The sequence below is a fragment of the Lepidochelys olivacea genome, assembly GCF_965140295.1.
Source record: "Lepidochelys olivacea isolate rLepOli2 genome assembly, chromosome: 5".
Taxonomy (NCBI): Eukaryota; Metazoa; Chordata; order Testudines; family Cheloniidae; genus Lepidochelys; species Lepidochelys olivacea.
Genome location: NC_140415.1, coordinates 40,166,203 through 40,179,221, shown reverse-complemented (window position 1 = coordinate 40,179,221; position 13,019 = coordinate 40,166,203). Strand labels below are relative to the sequence as shown.

At 41.8% G+C, this 13,019-nt stretch overlaps 1 protein-coding gene across 6 annotated transcripts in view; it reads right to left on the bottom strand.

Moving 5' to 3' along the window:
* Positions 1-13,019, bottom strand: part of IPO11 (importin 11) — a 297,144-nt gene that overhangs the window by 256,940 nt on the left and 27,185 nt on the right. For all 6 annotated transcript variants that reach the window (XM_084627945.1, XM_084627946.1, XM_084627942.1 and 3 more), the window contains exon 5: positions 4,390-4,462. In XM_084627945.1, the coding sequence (XP_084484071.1) occupies positions 4,390-4,462 (73 nt within the window). The remainder of the gene's footprint in view (positions 1-4,389; positions 4,463-13,019) is intronic.

The window sequence follows — 13,019 nt, the reverse complement described above, 5'->3', positions numbered from 1 at the left end:
GGTGCCACAAGTACTCCTTTTCTTTCTGCGAATACAGACTAACACGGCTGTTACTCTGAAATCTGTACAAATTAAAACTAAAGAGGATGGTGTGTGTTTGTGTAAGTCACTAGAACTACTTGTGGTTAAACTCATCCGTAAGTGCTTTGCTAAATCAGAACCTGAGGCAGCTTGCAGTACGAAGAGTTGCCCAGGTTCAAAAACCAGTATTGGCCCCTTGCTCCATCCAAAAAGACATCTTCCAGTCAGGAGGGTCAAAAGATATGCTCCAACCAGCCAAAGAGAGACAAAGCAAGCTATGGGGACAGAGGGAGTTTGCAAGGGTAAAAACATATAACTTGTTTCATTGCTTCTTTAATTGTCCGACCTAAGTTTTGATATCTCCAATTTCCCATGCAACACCCCTTCCTGCCAGTTTTTTTATTATGTCATTGGCAGTAGAAGGAGGTAGAGTTACTGGTGAAATTCAGATCCTGTTTTCTCTTCCTTCCCAACAGCAGCACAAAGGGCTAACAGGAACGGAAAGGCTGTCAGCAGCTTAGGTAGATCTGCAGGATGGCCTAAAAAAAAAGTATTAATGAGGGCTGGTTTTGTAAGCATCAGAATCAGCCGACTGATATCTACAGAAGCACTTTGATTCTTTGTACCCTCCATATGGTTGATTTATTCCTGGGGTGCAGGGCTGCATCCATATATCTTGTGGATTTCCAAAAATCAGAAGCTCTACTACTTACCAGATAGTAATATCCTACTTATTTAATCTGCACACACACCCCTTTTTCTATAATTTGTCTGGATTTGTCTATATAATTTAATTTGTCTGAGTCTTCATTGCCCAACCTTATGAGCAACATTATGCACGACTGTAGTGTTCATGTTACAGACCTGCTGTCAGAAAACAACAATGAATACTGTTCACCAAGAACCCAACCCATCAAGCTGTACAGTTGTCCATGATAAATACACCAGGTAGACAGTGAACCAGATTACGGGCACTTAGGTACTACAGAGAAAGGTGCCTGTGAATTAAGATACAAAAGAAACTTCATACTACTGCAAAAGACAAAAAGGTTTTAATCCTTTTTAAAGGCATCTTTTTTGAAGCCCTAGCTATTTCACAAATTGAAATGCTCAAAAATGGAAAAAATGCTCAAGTAGTTTAAATGAATAAAAATACACATAGGTGCCAGTGTGACCATGCAAAATTTCAGTTTGCAAATAAAGCACCTGAGATGGTGGAGATTGAGGAGGGTTCTCCAGCTACTCTTCATTTTGGGAACTAGGAAGTATGATGAGCAAAAACCCTTCCCTTGGTACTGAAGAGTTACACCCACTCTGTTGTTCCTTGTCGTAAGAGGGATTCTACTTCTTGTATGAGAATCTCCTCATGAAAATGGCCCCTGAAAAGGAGTGAGGACGGGGGTTTTGGAGGGGCAGGGAGGTAAATTTGATCACAAGCCTATTTTTTTGTTGTTATTGCATTCCAGAGATGGAAAAATAGTGCTAGATGATCCCCAAAGGGTGTATGGGAATTGGTAGGTGTTGACGTCACTGGTTTGCAGCTCTTGAACACCAATCAAAAATATTGTTTAGATGGGAGCTGGAACTGGGATGATTATATTTCCACAGAAGGTGCATGGAAACAGAACTTCTGAAAGCTTTGCCTCTTATGGAGTGGCACATAAGGTTGAGCTATTGGTCTAAGCTTCTATGACTGGCTGTGGCATTTTCTCTTTGGGGCAGGGGTACATATCCCAGGGAGCAGATGATGGTCCTTTAGAGAGTGTAAGGATTCATCTGTCTTTTGGTTAAAAAGATGAGTTTCTTCAAATGGCAGGTCCTCTGTGATATTCTGGACCTCCCTGGGAAACCCCAAAGCATGAAGCCATGATTCACGTCACATTACAAGATGTATCTGCTGTGCATCTACCTCTGATTGAAGAGTGGTTCTGGCAACCAACTTGCCTGCCTCAATGAGAGCTTGAAATTGAGCTCTATATTGTTGCGGAAGATTGTCGACAAAGAGTGTGAATTTGCAATAGTTCAAGTAATCATACTTAGCCAACAGTACTTGGCAATTGGCTATTCTGAACTGGAGGCTAGTAGAAGTGAAGACCTTCCTTCCCAATAAATCAAGGCATACACCCTCCTTATTGACCAGAGTAGATCTAGAGTGTTGCTGTATAGATGTTTCTGTGGCAGCCTGGATGACCAAAGAGTTAGAATTAGAATGAGAAAAGAGAAATTCTGCCCCTCTGGATGGGACAAAACAGTGTTTTTCTTTCCTCTTAGGGGTATGGATGCAAGTGACTGGGATACGTCAGAGTGTTCTAGTTAGTTCCAAAATGGTTACATTAACAAGAAACGCAATTTGGCTGGATCTGAAGGATTGGAGGATCTGTAGCTCCTCCGCAACCCTAAGTAATAGTTCCTCGAACTGCTTATAGTCATTGTGGGGATGGAGATGCAGTCATTGGAGTGACTGCTTCATCCAGAGATCCTGAGAACAGTCTTGATGTTATGGGCAAAACTGCCAGATCCAGCTCATAATCATCCCTTTCCATCGGGTCAGGAGGACTCTCTTGCTGTCCTCTCACAAAGGAGGAGTGGACTGACCCCCTAATGGATTGTGTCAACTCTGCAAGGTGGTACAGGTCCCACAGTCTCCATTAAGGGCACTAAGCTGGGTCAAAGAGTGGTTGGGAAGGTCCCCAGGGCATGGGGACCAACGGCTTCAAGGCAGATGCTGAGGTGGGTGTTGGTTGCAGAATGATCCAGGTCCCCTATCTGGGAAAGCATGCCTCAGTAGAGGAGACATTGGTTCTTTGGGTGGTTCAGAGACTCCTGAGAAAGAAAACACTTATTCTGGATCTATCAGCAGTTCTCTCCACTGGAGGGAAACCATGGTTGGATGACGGAATGGGAAACAGACACCTCCCACAAGCTGCATCTCTTGGCGGAATCCAGACCTCCATTTTGAGGTAAGGGCAGGATTGTGATGGAGACTGGGGATCCGGGAAAGCAAAAATGTTGTTGGGGTAGAGTAAAACTCTGCTCTCCCTGGAGCACAAAGGGTCCTGGCCTGCCCAGAATGACAGCGCTAGCGCAGCTACAGTTTGTGCCACAGTTAAGTAAGGCAGAGCCAATGCTGCTGGTGGTTGAGGCTCCCTGTGTTTGGCTTTTGTCAGTGCCATTGTTTATCGGGGTTTAGGCTTAAGTTGGTACCAGAGCACTGTCACTGGAGCGTGGTCTGGTAGCAAAGGAGCCCTGTATTTGGGGGCTCCCTTGTCATGATCCTGAGACTTAGGATTTTCTAAGTCCTCATGGGATGAGTGGGAAAACTTATTTGACTTATGCAGAGTTGTATCCAATTTTGAAGAGATTTTGGAGGAGAATTTGCTCTTGTTTTTATGAGAATGCTCCTGCCCTCCCGACAAGACCCCAATGTGGGATCTGTGGGAGTAGATTCCCTGGCTCGTAAGTCAGACCTCACAACAGGATGTATACTCATTGCTGAGTCAGGCTGATGTACTGGAGGGGGATCCTCCAATCTGAGTCCAACTGCTTGTTCCATTAAGCAGTTCTTAAGACGAAATTCCCACCCCCCTGGGGAAGGAGCAGCAATATACTGCACCTTGCCACAATGTGAGCTTCCCCGAGGCTGTACTGGCAGCACTGATGGTCATAACTGATTGAGAAGAAGTGTTGGCAAGAAGCACAGATTTTGAAGCCCAGAGTCCTGGACATAGTTCAGCACCCGCAAAGGGGTACTGGTGGAAGGGATGAAGAATCTAACTATAAACATAACTAAAAACTATCAAGTAAAATTCTCAACTATTTACAAAATATATACATATGATTGAACAATAAAGGAAGATGCAGCTCTGAATGCTGGAGTTTCCAACCCAGACCGAGCAGCAGGATGAAGGAATTGGAGAGGTAGACAGTCCGCTCTGCCCTTTATCTCCGTGATTAGAGGCATAAGGAGAGAGAGGGTACATGTACGGACCAACAGACACTGCCTTCACAGTGGAATAAACTTAGGGAGCAGCACTCAAAGAATGAGTCTTTAGTCTGCCTCAGACAAACCCAGAAGTGCAAAAATTAGTTATTTTAAAACACAAGAAGATACAAATTTAATTCTGAAATATAAAAGGGTGTAATTATGGTAATCCATTCAAATTAAGAAAAACTTGATACTTAAGAAAAGCTTTATTCTGTGATAAAATCTTATATCCCACATTAACATGAAATACTATCTGAAAGGAAACATGAAAATTGGAAATTCTGTCACATCTCATTTTTAAACTTTCATTAAAAAAAAAAGTTACATCCCAATAAGAGCACTTGTTAAGAGAATAACTAATCATCATTAATTTCATTACTAACCTGATTCACTGGTTCATTGAAGTTGGTGATGAGCCCAGCACGCAATGTAGATTTCTCCTCTTCCGAAAGAGCACTGTTATAATAAGATGTTTAATTAACATGTTATATTTTCAAACTATAAATCCCCCCCAACTTTTAAGGCATATTTATAGAGAGTTATTTTTATACGTAGTATCAGTAAAAAATTTGAAGACCCAGGATGGATAAAAATCAATGATTTTTTGAAAAATCAAAATATTAGATTTGTTAATTTAAATTGAACATTTTTAATTTAAATTGTTTTTACTACTTACATTAGATACAAGTTTATTTTTTAAAAATAACCTATTTAAAATTAAATTTGAAATTAACAACCTATTGTGAGACATATACTTATAATCTATTGAAATCTTTTAAAATTAAACAAAATATAATATTAAGCAGTATACGTTTGCTGCCAAGTTTTAAAGAAAGTCAGATCACTGAACGGCTGGAAGTCACTGGTTAAGCACCTGGAACCATAACATGATGAGCATGCTAAACCAGCTTTTGACAGCAGTAGCCTCTTCTGCAGGTGCAGTGAGAATATTTTCTTCATTTTAGTTTATTCAACTAGTTCAGCTCAATGACTAGTTTATTCAAAGTTAAGAAACCAATTAGGAACTGGAAAAGCATGAAAGCTTGTTTTTTCTTCCAATCTGAATCAAAAGTAGGTGTGAGAACATGAGATCTACTAGTTCTAAAATCTTCCAGGACATGACGACCTGAAACAACCACTTCAGTTCACTAACTAAGGATAATACATCCTTTGATTAATAAATCAATCTTAAATGCAAAACGTGTTTTAATAATTTTTTTTCTTACGTATCTACCACATTTAAGGTAATTTTATTTAATTAATTTTTAAAAAAAAAATGCTGGTTTTGTGCATGTTTAATTGAATTCCAATTTCCATCCAAATAGAGCATAACACAAATCACAAGTCACAAATCACAAGTAATGTCATTCAACATTTTCTAACATACTGTAAAAATTAATAATCTAAATATATGTAAATTAAGCTATATAACTGCTTAATTAGTGTAGACAGAGCATATCCTCTGGCTTATAAGAAAGGAGAACCAAATTTAGTGTAAAGGCTGTATTTAGTTGCAAATTAACATTTTAATGGTTACCAACCAAAGAAAAAACCTTTCTGTGGGAAAATAACTAAAAAAGTACAAATGCAAAATATGATTAAAATTACTTAAATCAAGGTTTCCTGTATCCTGATTTAAATCAAGATTAAAATCAGTGATTTAAATTGCTCTGATTTAAATCAATTCACCCTGAAAAGACCATTTCCATTTGAGTTTAATACATCTGACTGGATGAAGAATATTTTCATGCATATAGTTTTCTTGCTACTAAAAAAACTTCAGCCTGGTTAAGTATAAAAAGATTATTATTCAGGTCATTGACATTTGAGAAAGTGGAGAGACAATAGGAGGACACAAAGATGGACGAATACATGAACTTATGAGACCTTTTGTCATCAACTTTTTATTGACTTCCAGCAGGGTATATAAATCACTTTACAAGCGGTTGTGTGTAAATAGGTAATACACACAGACTTATGACAGATTTATCTTGGTTGCAATCCATTATTAACAGACTCAAACCCAACACATATATCCTTTTGCAAGTTATTTGTGAGTGTAAGACAAATATAGAAAACAGGATCAAACTGACACTGTGTATGAAATATTATGTATAGAACTGTAAGCTGATGTACAAAAAGGAGGGATGAACAGTGAGGGACTTAACGCAAGTAAATAATACTTTTTACTTTATCTTTATACAGCACTGTACTTTTCACCAAAGTATTTTAAAGTATGTTTCAAACAATTAAGCCTCAAAACACCTATGAGGTTATTAGATATTGTATTATTTTCACATAAGGTTAAATTAAGCTGCAAAAAGATTAAGTGATATTGACACAATGCAAAAAACATGATTATAATTAAGTCATTCTACTGATTTTTAAACATGCATTTTCTTGTTTTCCTTTCATATCGTCACTACAGGGCAACATTAAAGTTGTTTGGATTACATAACAGTAAATGTTTATAACTTAACATGTTTGGATTTCTTAAAAATTAAATCTTAACTCTGAATTTCCCTAGCTTAATACTTGATTTGGGGATAATTACAATATCCCAGTAATGTTTATTTTTATCCTAAATTGAGATGCGCTATCAATTTTAATTCCATTTTAGCATTGCTTTGTCTGGGAATTTCCTTGTTTTTCCGTAATTAAAAGCTACATACATGAACACTAAAAGAAGAATCTCCAAGAGAATGTTATAATGTGATAGTTCTAATTATAATGACAATATGAAGTATCAACATTAGATCATTTTAACTTGTATGACCAGATTCACAATAATTTATCCCACTCTAGGTTGTGCAAAACACACAGACCAATTCAACTGAGTTCAGAGCTGCTTTGTTTTGCCACAGCAGCAAATCCCAGTTTTCCCTGTCCCCGTTTTTGTACCTCCCTATATTCACTTGTGAACATGGAGAGACCTTAATTTCTCCCTGCCTCTCTCCCTGCATTCATCTGCATGCATGTTCCCCCTCTCTCTCACTTTCGATATTGAACAGATCCAGTGCCAACAGTAGCTTTAGAAAATAAAATTTTAGGATTGAGTCATTTGTGCCATTGCTTATCACAACTGAAAATGTATCTGTCAGCAGAGGCAGGAGCATAAACCTTCCTTCAGAGAAACTCAAGAATGGCCTCTAATCTCCCATTTGTTCTCACCGAGAATGAACCAAGTTGCTTTCTGGGAAAATGGATACCCGCTATGCAAAGACACGGATACAATCTGAAGGCCCAAGTCAGCTGACATGGGCCAGTCATAGCTGTGCCAGAAGTCTTCTACCACAGTATAGACATACCCTAAGTCCTACTGAGAAACAATAGGAGAGAAAAGACCTTCTTAAAAAGGCCTTCTTAAAAAGGCCAACAATCAAAGGCAATTCTTCTATACTATAACTTTATTGGTTACCCTCTTCTGAATGTAAAACTTTGATTTATGAATATTAATGGCAAAAAAGACCATTAATAGTAAAAAAAAATTCTTCAGACAGACAATGTATGAGATTTCAATGAGTTTTCATTATATTCACTGACAAAGTACTTTGTTAACTCAGAGTGAAGCTTGTTCAGTGCTATCTCGTGATGTTTCAGAATGCTGAGTTCAGCAAAACTCAAGCTTCTGAAAACCAATGAAATAAAAAGGGATAGTGGGTGCCATGCACTACCTGAGCTAAATGTGGAGTGACTGAGATACTTTGGGGTTGGATCAAAGCCACGGTTGGACTCCCACGTATGCACAAAAGAAAACACTATTAGAATCTGTCAACCTTAAGAAAACGCAGGTTTTTTTTCAAGAGGGCTCTATCTCATGAACTGCTTTGCCAGATGATCCCAAATTTGAATTACACATCTTATTCCATACCTCCTGATGCACACCAAATGCCAAGACAATCCAAGTAACCAAGCAAATTTTAGAATACTTAAGAGTTGCTTACTGGATAACTTTTCTAATATTAACTATAGCAGAACTGCCACTCCACTACAGTGGGAAATTTGTAATAATTACATTATTAATATAATTTGGGACAAGAAAGTAGTCGGACACTAGGTGCTAAATTTCTTTAAGGACATATTTTTCAATTAACTCAAACCAATTTACCCCTTAATTCTCAGAAAATTCATTCCACACAAGTGTAAGAGCTATAATTTTGGGGAAGATATGCTGTATTCTTTATTTAAAACAACAGTTTTATCCTGGTTTTAAGTGCAAAGATCAATTAATCTAACTTTGGAACAGCACTTCCACAACTGTATGTGAGTGCGCGCATGCACATTATAAAAGTGTACACATTAAAAGAGTGTTAAAATTACAAAATCAAGCACTCAGAATTAGAAAATGTTACAATTTAGGTTGATTGTTCAACTTTAATTCTGACTCATCGGACATTTAGCTTTATTCAAGTAAAGTCTTTATACTATATGATCACAAACCATTTTTCCACGGTACAGGAGAAAGCCATTGCAGCAGATCTGTCTCATCTGGAGGTTTATGGGTGTGGCTGCTTCAGAAGAATGCAAGAGACTTAGCAGGGCCTAGGACAGAAGTAGGCAAACTTTCTGGGTGGGGAAATTTTATGCAGGGCCATGAACGTAGGGCTGGGGCAGGGCTGCAGGAGGGAGTACGGGGTGTGGGAGGGGGTGCAGTGTGCAGGAAGGGGCTCAGGGCAAGGGGTTGGAGTGCAGGAGGGGGCTCATGCCAGGGGGTTGGGATAGAGGAGGGGTGCGGCAGGGGTCTCAGGGCAGGGGGTTGGAGTGCAGGGTGCAGGCTCCAGCCCAGCACCACTTACCTCAAGTGGCTCCGGAGTGGTAGGCTCCCTACCTGCCCTGGTCCTGCACCACTCCCAAAAGGGGCCACCATGTCCAGCAGTGGTTCCTGGGGCTGGGATGGGGCAGGCAGCTCTGCCGCACGCTGCCCTCACCTGCGGGTACCACCCCCAAAACTCCCATTGGCTGCGATTCCCCATTGCCAGCCAATGGGAACTGCGGGGGAGAGTGCCTGTAGGCAAAAGCAGAGCACAGAGCCCTCTGCCCCACCCCCCCACCCCTAAGAGCTGCAAGGACGTAGTGCCAGCCGCTTCCGGGAGCGGCACAAGGCCAGGGCAGGCAGGGAGCCCCCCTTAGCCCCGTTGAGCCATGGGGCTGGCAATCCCGTGAGCTGGATTGAAAGCCCTGACAGGCTGGATCCGGCCCGCAGGCGGTAGTTTGCCCTTGCCTGCCCTAGGAGTACGCACAGTGCAAGTGTCACATGAAAATTAAGAATAAAAATCTGTAAACATTCTACTGCACATGTACAAAGCAGTATTGACAACCTCTAGTTTTAAAAAAATCATGAGTCATGTCCCAAAAAAGTCAGACTGGCTTAAAAATCATGAGATTTTAAAAAATAATAACTGTCTTACTTGCTTTCCAATTTTTGAACCTTTAGGACTCACATTTATCAGCTTTTCTCTGCATCCATGAGGCTAGAAACATTCTCTTTTAAAAATGAGAGTTGATATTCTCATGAAATTGTATTACTTCAAGTCCTGGGGCTTGAAAACTCCAAAAGCTCAAAAACACGTCTCTTTCACCAACAGCAGTTGGTCCAATAAAATATATTACCTCACACACCTTGTCTCTAGAGATAGAACTGGTGAGACAAGTGGTGGTCCAGGAAGGTCCTGTCCTAGGTCTTCACAAGGATGATGTGAGTAAACCATTGTCCTGATACTGATATAAGGACAATTCTATACTGTTTACCTACTTGTTTGGCTTGGAGCACTTGTGCTTTTACTAATTGTGTTAATAAAGCCATTGCAAATTCAAAAGGATGAGCATTTCTCTCATGCATGTCAGGGTTCCCAAATTAATAGTAACTCTTAAGTCCAGGCCTTATCATGGGACGAGAACTTGTCAAACCACAGAGTGTTAACTGGGAATTCTGAAGTAATTTCAATTTAATTAATATACAACCAACAAAAGTAAGAACCAACTGAAAACAAAGGATTACAATGGGAAGGGTTATGCAACTTTAATACACATATCACTACCACTCCAAGTATGATAAATATATAGCTAATCAAAAATTAGAAATTCAACATTTGAAACATTCTGACATTTTGTCCTTAAGGATACTTCTGTCTTGTTCTAAGGCATTACATCACCTACACGATCTCCCACAAACTCTCACATTTGAACCCGTTACATTTCCCACCCATCACCAACATGTTGAGTCTCCCTCTCCCAGCCAAAAACTGAACACTTCTCTCCAGAATCAGCATAGGCACCAACTAGAGCCATGGTTCTCAAACTTTTGTACTGGTGACCCCTTTCACATAGCAAACCTCTGAGTGCGACCCTCCCTTATAAATTAAAACCACTTTTTTAGATATTTAACACCATTATGAATGCTGGAGACAAAGCAGGGTTTGGGGTGAAGGCTGACAGCTCGCAACCCCCTAAGGGATCCCCAGTTTGAGAACCCGTGAACTAGAGAACTGCTGAAGAACATGCCGAGTGATTTCCAGCGTTTAAGTCTCATGCCTCTACCAAATTTCCAGCTCTTGCCCATGAAAGTTAGCATAAGGTATGAACTCAAACATTGATCCCACAGCCTTCTACTCCTGTAGGAATTCTGTGCCACTGCACACATGCAGGATACATGTCCCCCAAAGATTTCTTTGCTTCCCTGCAGAAAAATGACTTCTAACGGGGAAGTAAAAGGAAGCCGCAAGAGAGGTCACGTGCCCCTCCCCAGCACTGCCGGTACATTGTTTCGGGCGCCTGAAGCAGCCAGCAGAGAGTTAAATCACCACAGGGGGTAAGGCTGGTGATGCCACAGCCAATGGCAGGCTCAGCTGCTAGTCCCAGCTGGGCAGGGGACAGGGAGAATGGAATTCCCTCTTCCCCTGTAAGGAGTGTCAGGGTCAATGCCAGGTCAGACCCACACCCAGAAATCTCCCTGCCTGTGCACTCCCCCAATTCCCCGCTTCCTGCCCGCATCATGCCTCAGCTACAGGGGGAGGAGTCACTGTACAGGGAGCTGCTCCATACATCCAACCCCTATGCATCTGGACCCCCCCTCATGCTCAGATCCCCCTGCACCCAAACTCCCACCCCGATGAGCCTCACCCCATGCATCCAGAGCCTCTCTGCATCCAGACCGCGTCCTCCTCCCCGCCAAGCTCCACCAACCCTGCATCTGGATCTCCACCCCTGCACCCAGACCAACCCCCACCTGGACCACCCAGATGAGCCCCCCTTACCCAACCCAACCCCCCCATCCCACTGAGCCCCAACCAGCTGCACCCACACCCCCACCCCTCCAAGCCCCACTCCCCCAGCACCCAGACCCAGCCACCAAGCCCTATTCGCCCCACACTCAAATCCCCCCACACCCCGCTGAGCTCCAATCACCTTCACCTGGACTTCTCCCAGAGTCCTATTCCCCCAGAACCCCCATACAAGCCCCTGTGCATCCAGATCCCCCACACATCCCTTCCCAAGCTGCCCGCATCCAGATTGCCCCACACAGAACCTTTTCACTACACACACTAAACCCCTCCACATTTGGATCCTGCTGCGCTGAGCCTGCTTGCCCCCACACCTGGATTGGGGGCCAGCGTTGGGCGTACGTATGAGACTCTGGCCCTCTCAATTGATATCTTGGTGCATCTGGCACAGAGGGGCAGGCCCCAGGGTATTTCTGGGGCAGGCCAGGCACTTGTGCTGTATCAGGGTCATATGGAGCCTCACCGCCAGCCCATGTCCTGGGGTGTAAGGGAGGACTGCAGGGTGGGCTCCCACCTCTGTGCAGCCAGCGGCCTGTGCTCCGCTCTGCCATCCTGGAGCCTCCACATTTATTTATTGACAAATAAAATATGCAGATTTTTTAAAATATTGTGTGCAGAATTTTTATTCTTTTTGTACCAAAATTTTAATTTTTTTGATACAGAATTCCCTCAGGAGTAGTCTTTTGAATCACATAATAGATCTTGGTAACTGCAGTTCAACAAACAACATTTGTCATCCAACAACTACTGAACTGAAAATGAAAATATTTTTCATAAAAATTCAGTTTTATCATAGAATAATTCCCAAAACTGAAGGAACGATTTAAGAAAATCCTAGAAGGAAGATGCGGGAATGGCTGAGGGTACGTCTACACTAGAAATGTAAGTCGACCTATATTAGGTTGACTTACAGCCACCACAGTAATTACTGTGGTGGTACATGTCCACACTACCCTCCATGGGTCAGTGGAGCTCTTCCACAGACCTATGAGGGCCAGTGTGGAGAGATGAGAGCCCGGTTTCTCAGCTCCACTGGCAGCTCCCTGCTGGGAGCCCGGCTGCCCTACAGGCTGCCGGCAGGATCTCGGCAGGCCGCCCTCCCACCTCCGCTCCCCGTTCCCTGCTGGGAGCGCAGAAGCCACCGTAAGGTGCCTGGGGCTTCACACCTCCCCATTTTCCGCCGGGCACCAGGGGAAGCTGCCTTGAGGGTTATGGTGAAGAGAGAACTCTAGTAGCCACTTATTTTGGACTTTTGCTGATGTCCAAATGCTGACAGTATATCATAGCCCAAATTTTTCATTCCGAATGTGGCACTTTTAGAATGATTTCTTATACCATTAGGTCAATAATAAGGAAGGTTTTTGCTAAGTCCAGAAACATCTTTCACAGTTTACTGCCATGAAAACATATTGCTATATTGGAAAACTGAGGGTCCTTTAGAAGAGGCAGCATTTGAGTGAAAATTCTTGATATATATAGCAATAACATACTAGAAAAACAGATTAGGGAAGTCAACTTTTATGCAAGTACAGTTTTAAGCTTTCCTTTCACATTTATTTAATGTAACTTCTTAAACAATTTGCGTCTATCTATTACTATATAATTTAACCATTTTTCACTCCTGTAACATACCAGATTCCATACGACTGTAGTTATATATCTTTTTTAGAGACGTCTGAATGAAAAAATTGTTAGACAATGGCATACTGTGCATTCAAAATAAGGAATTTTTA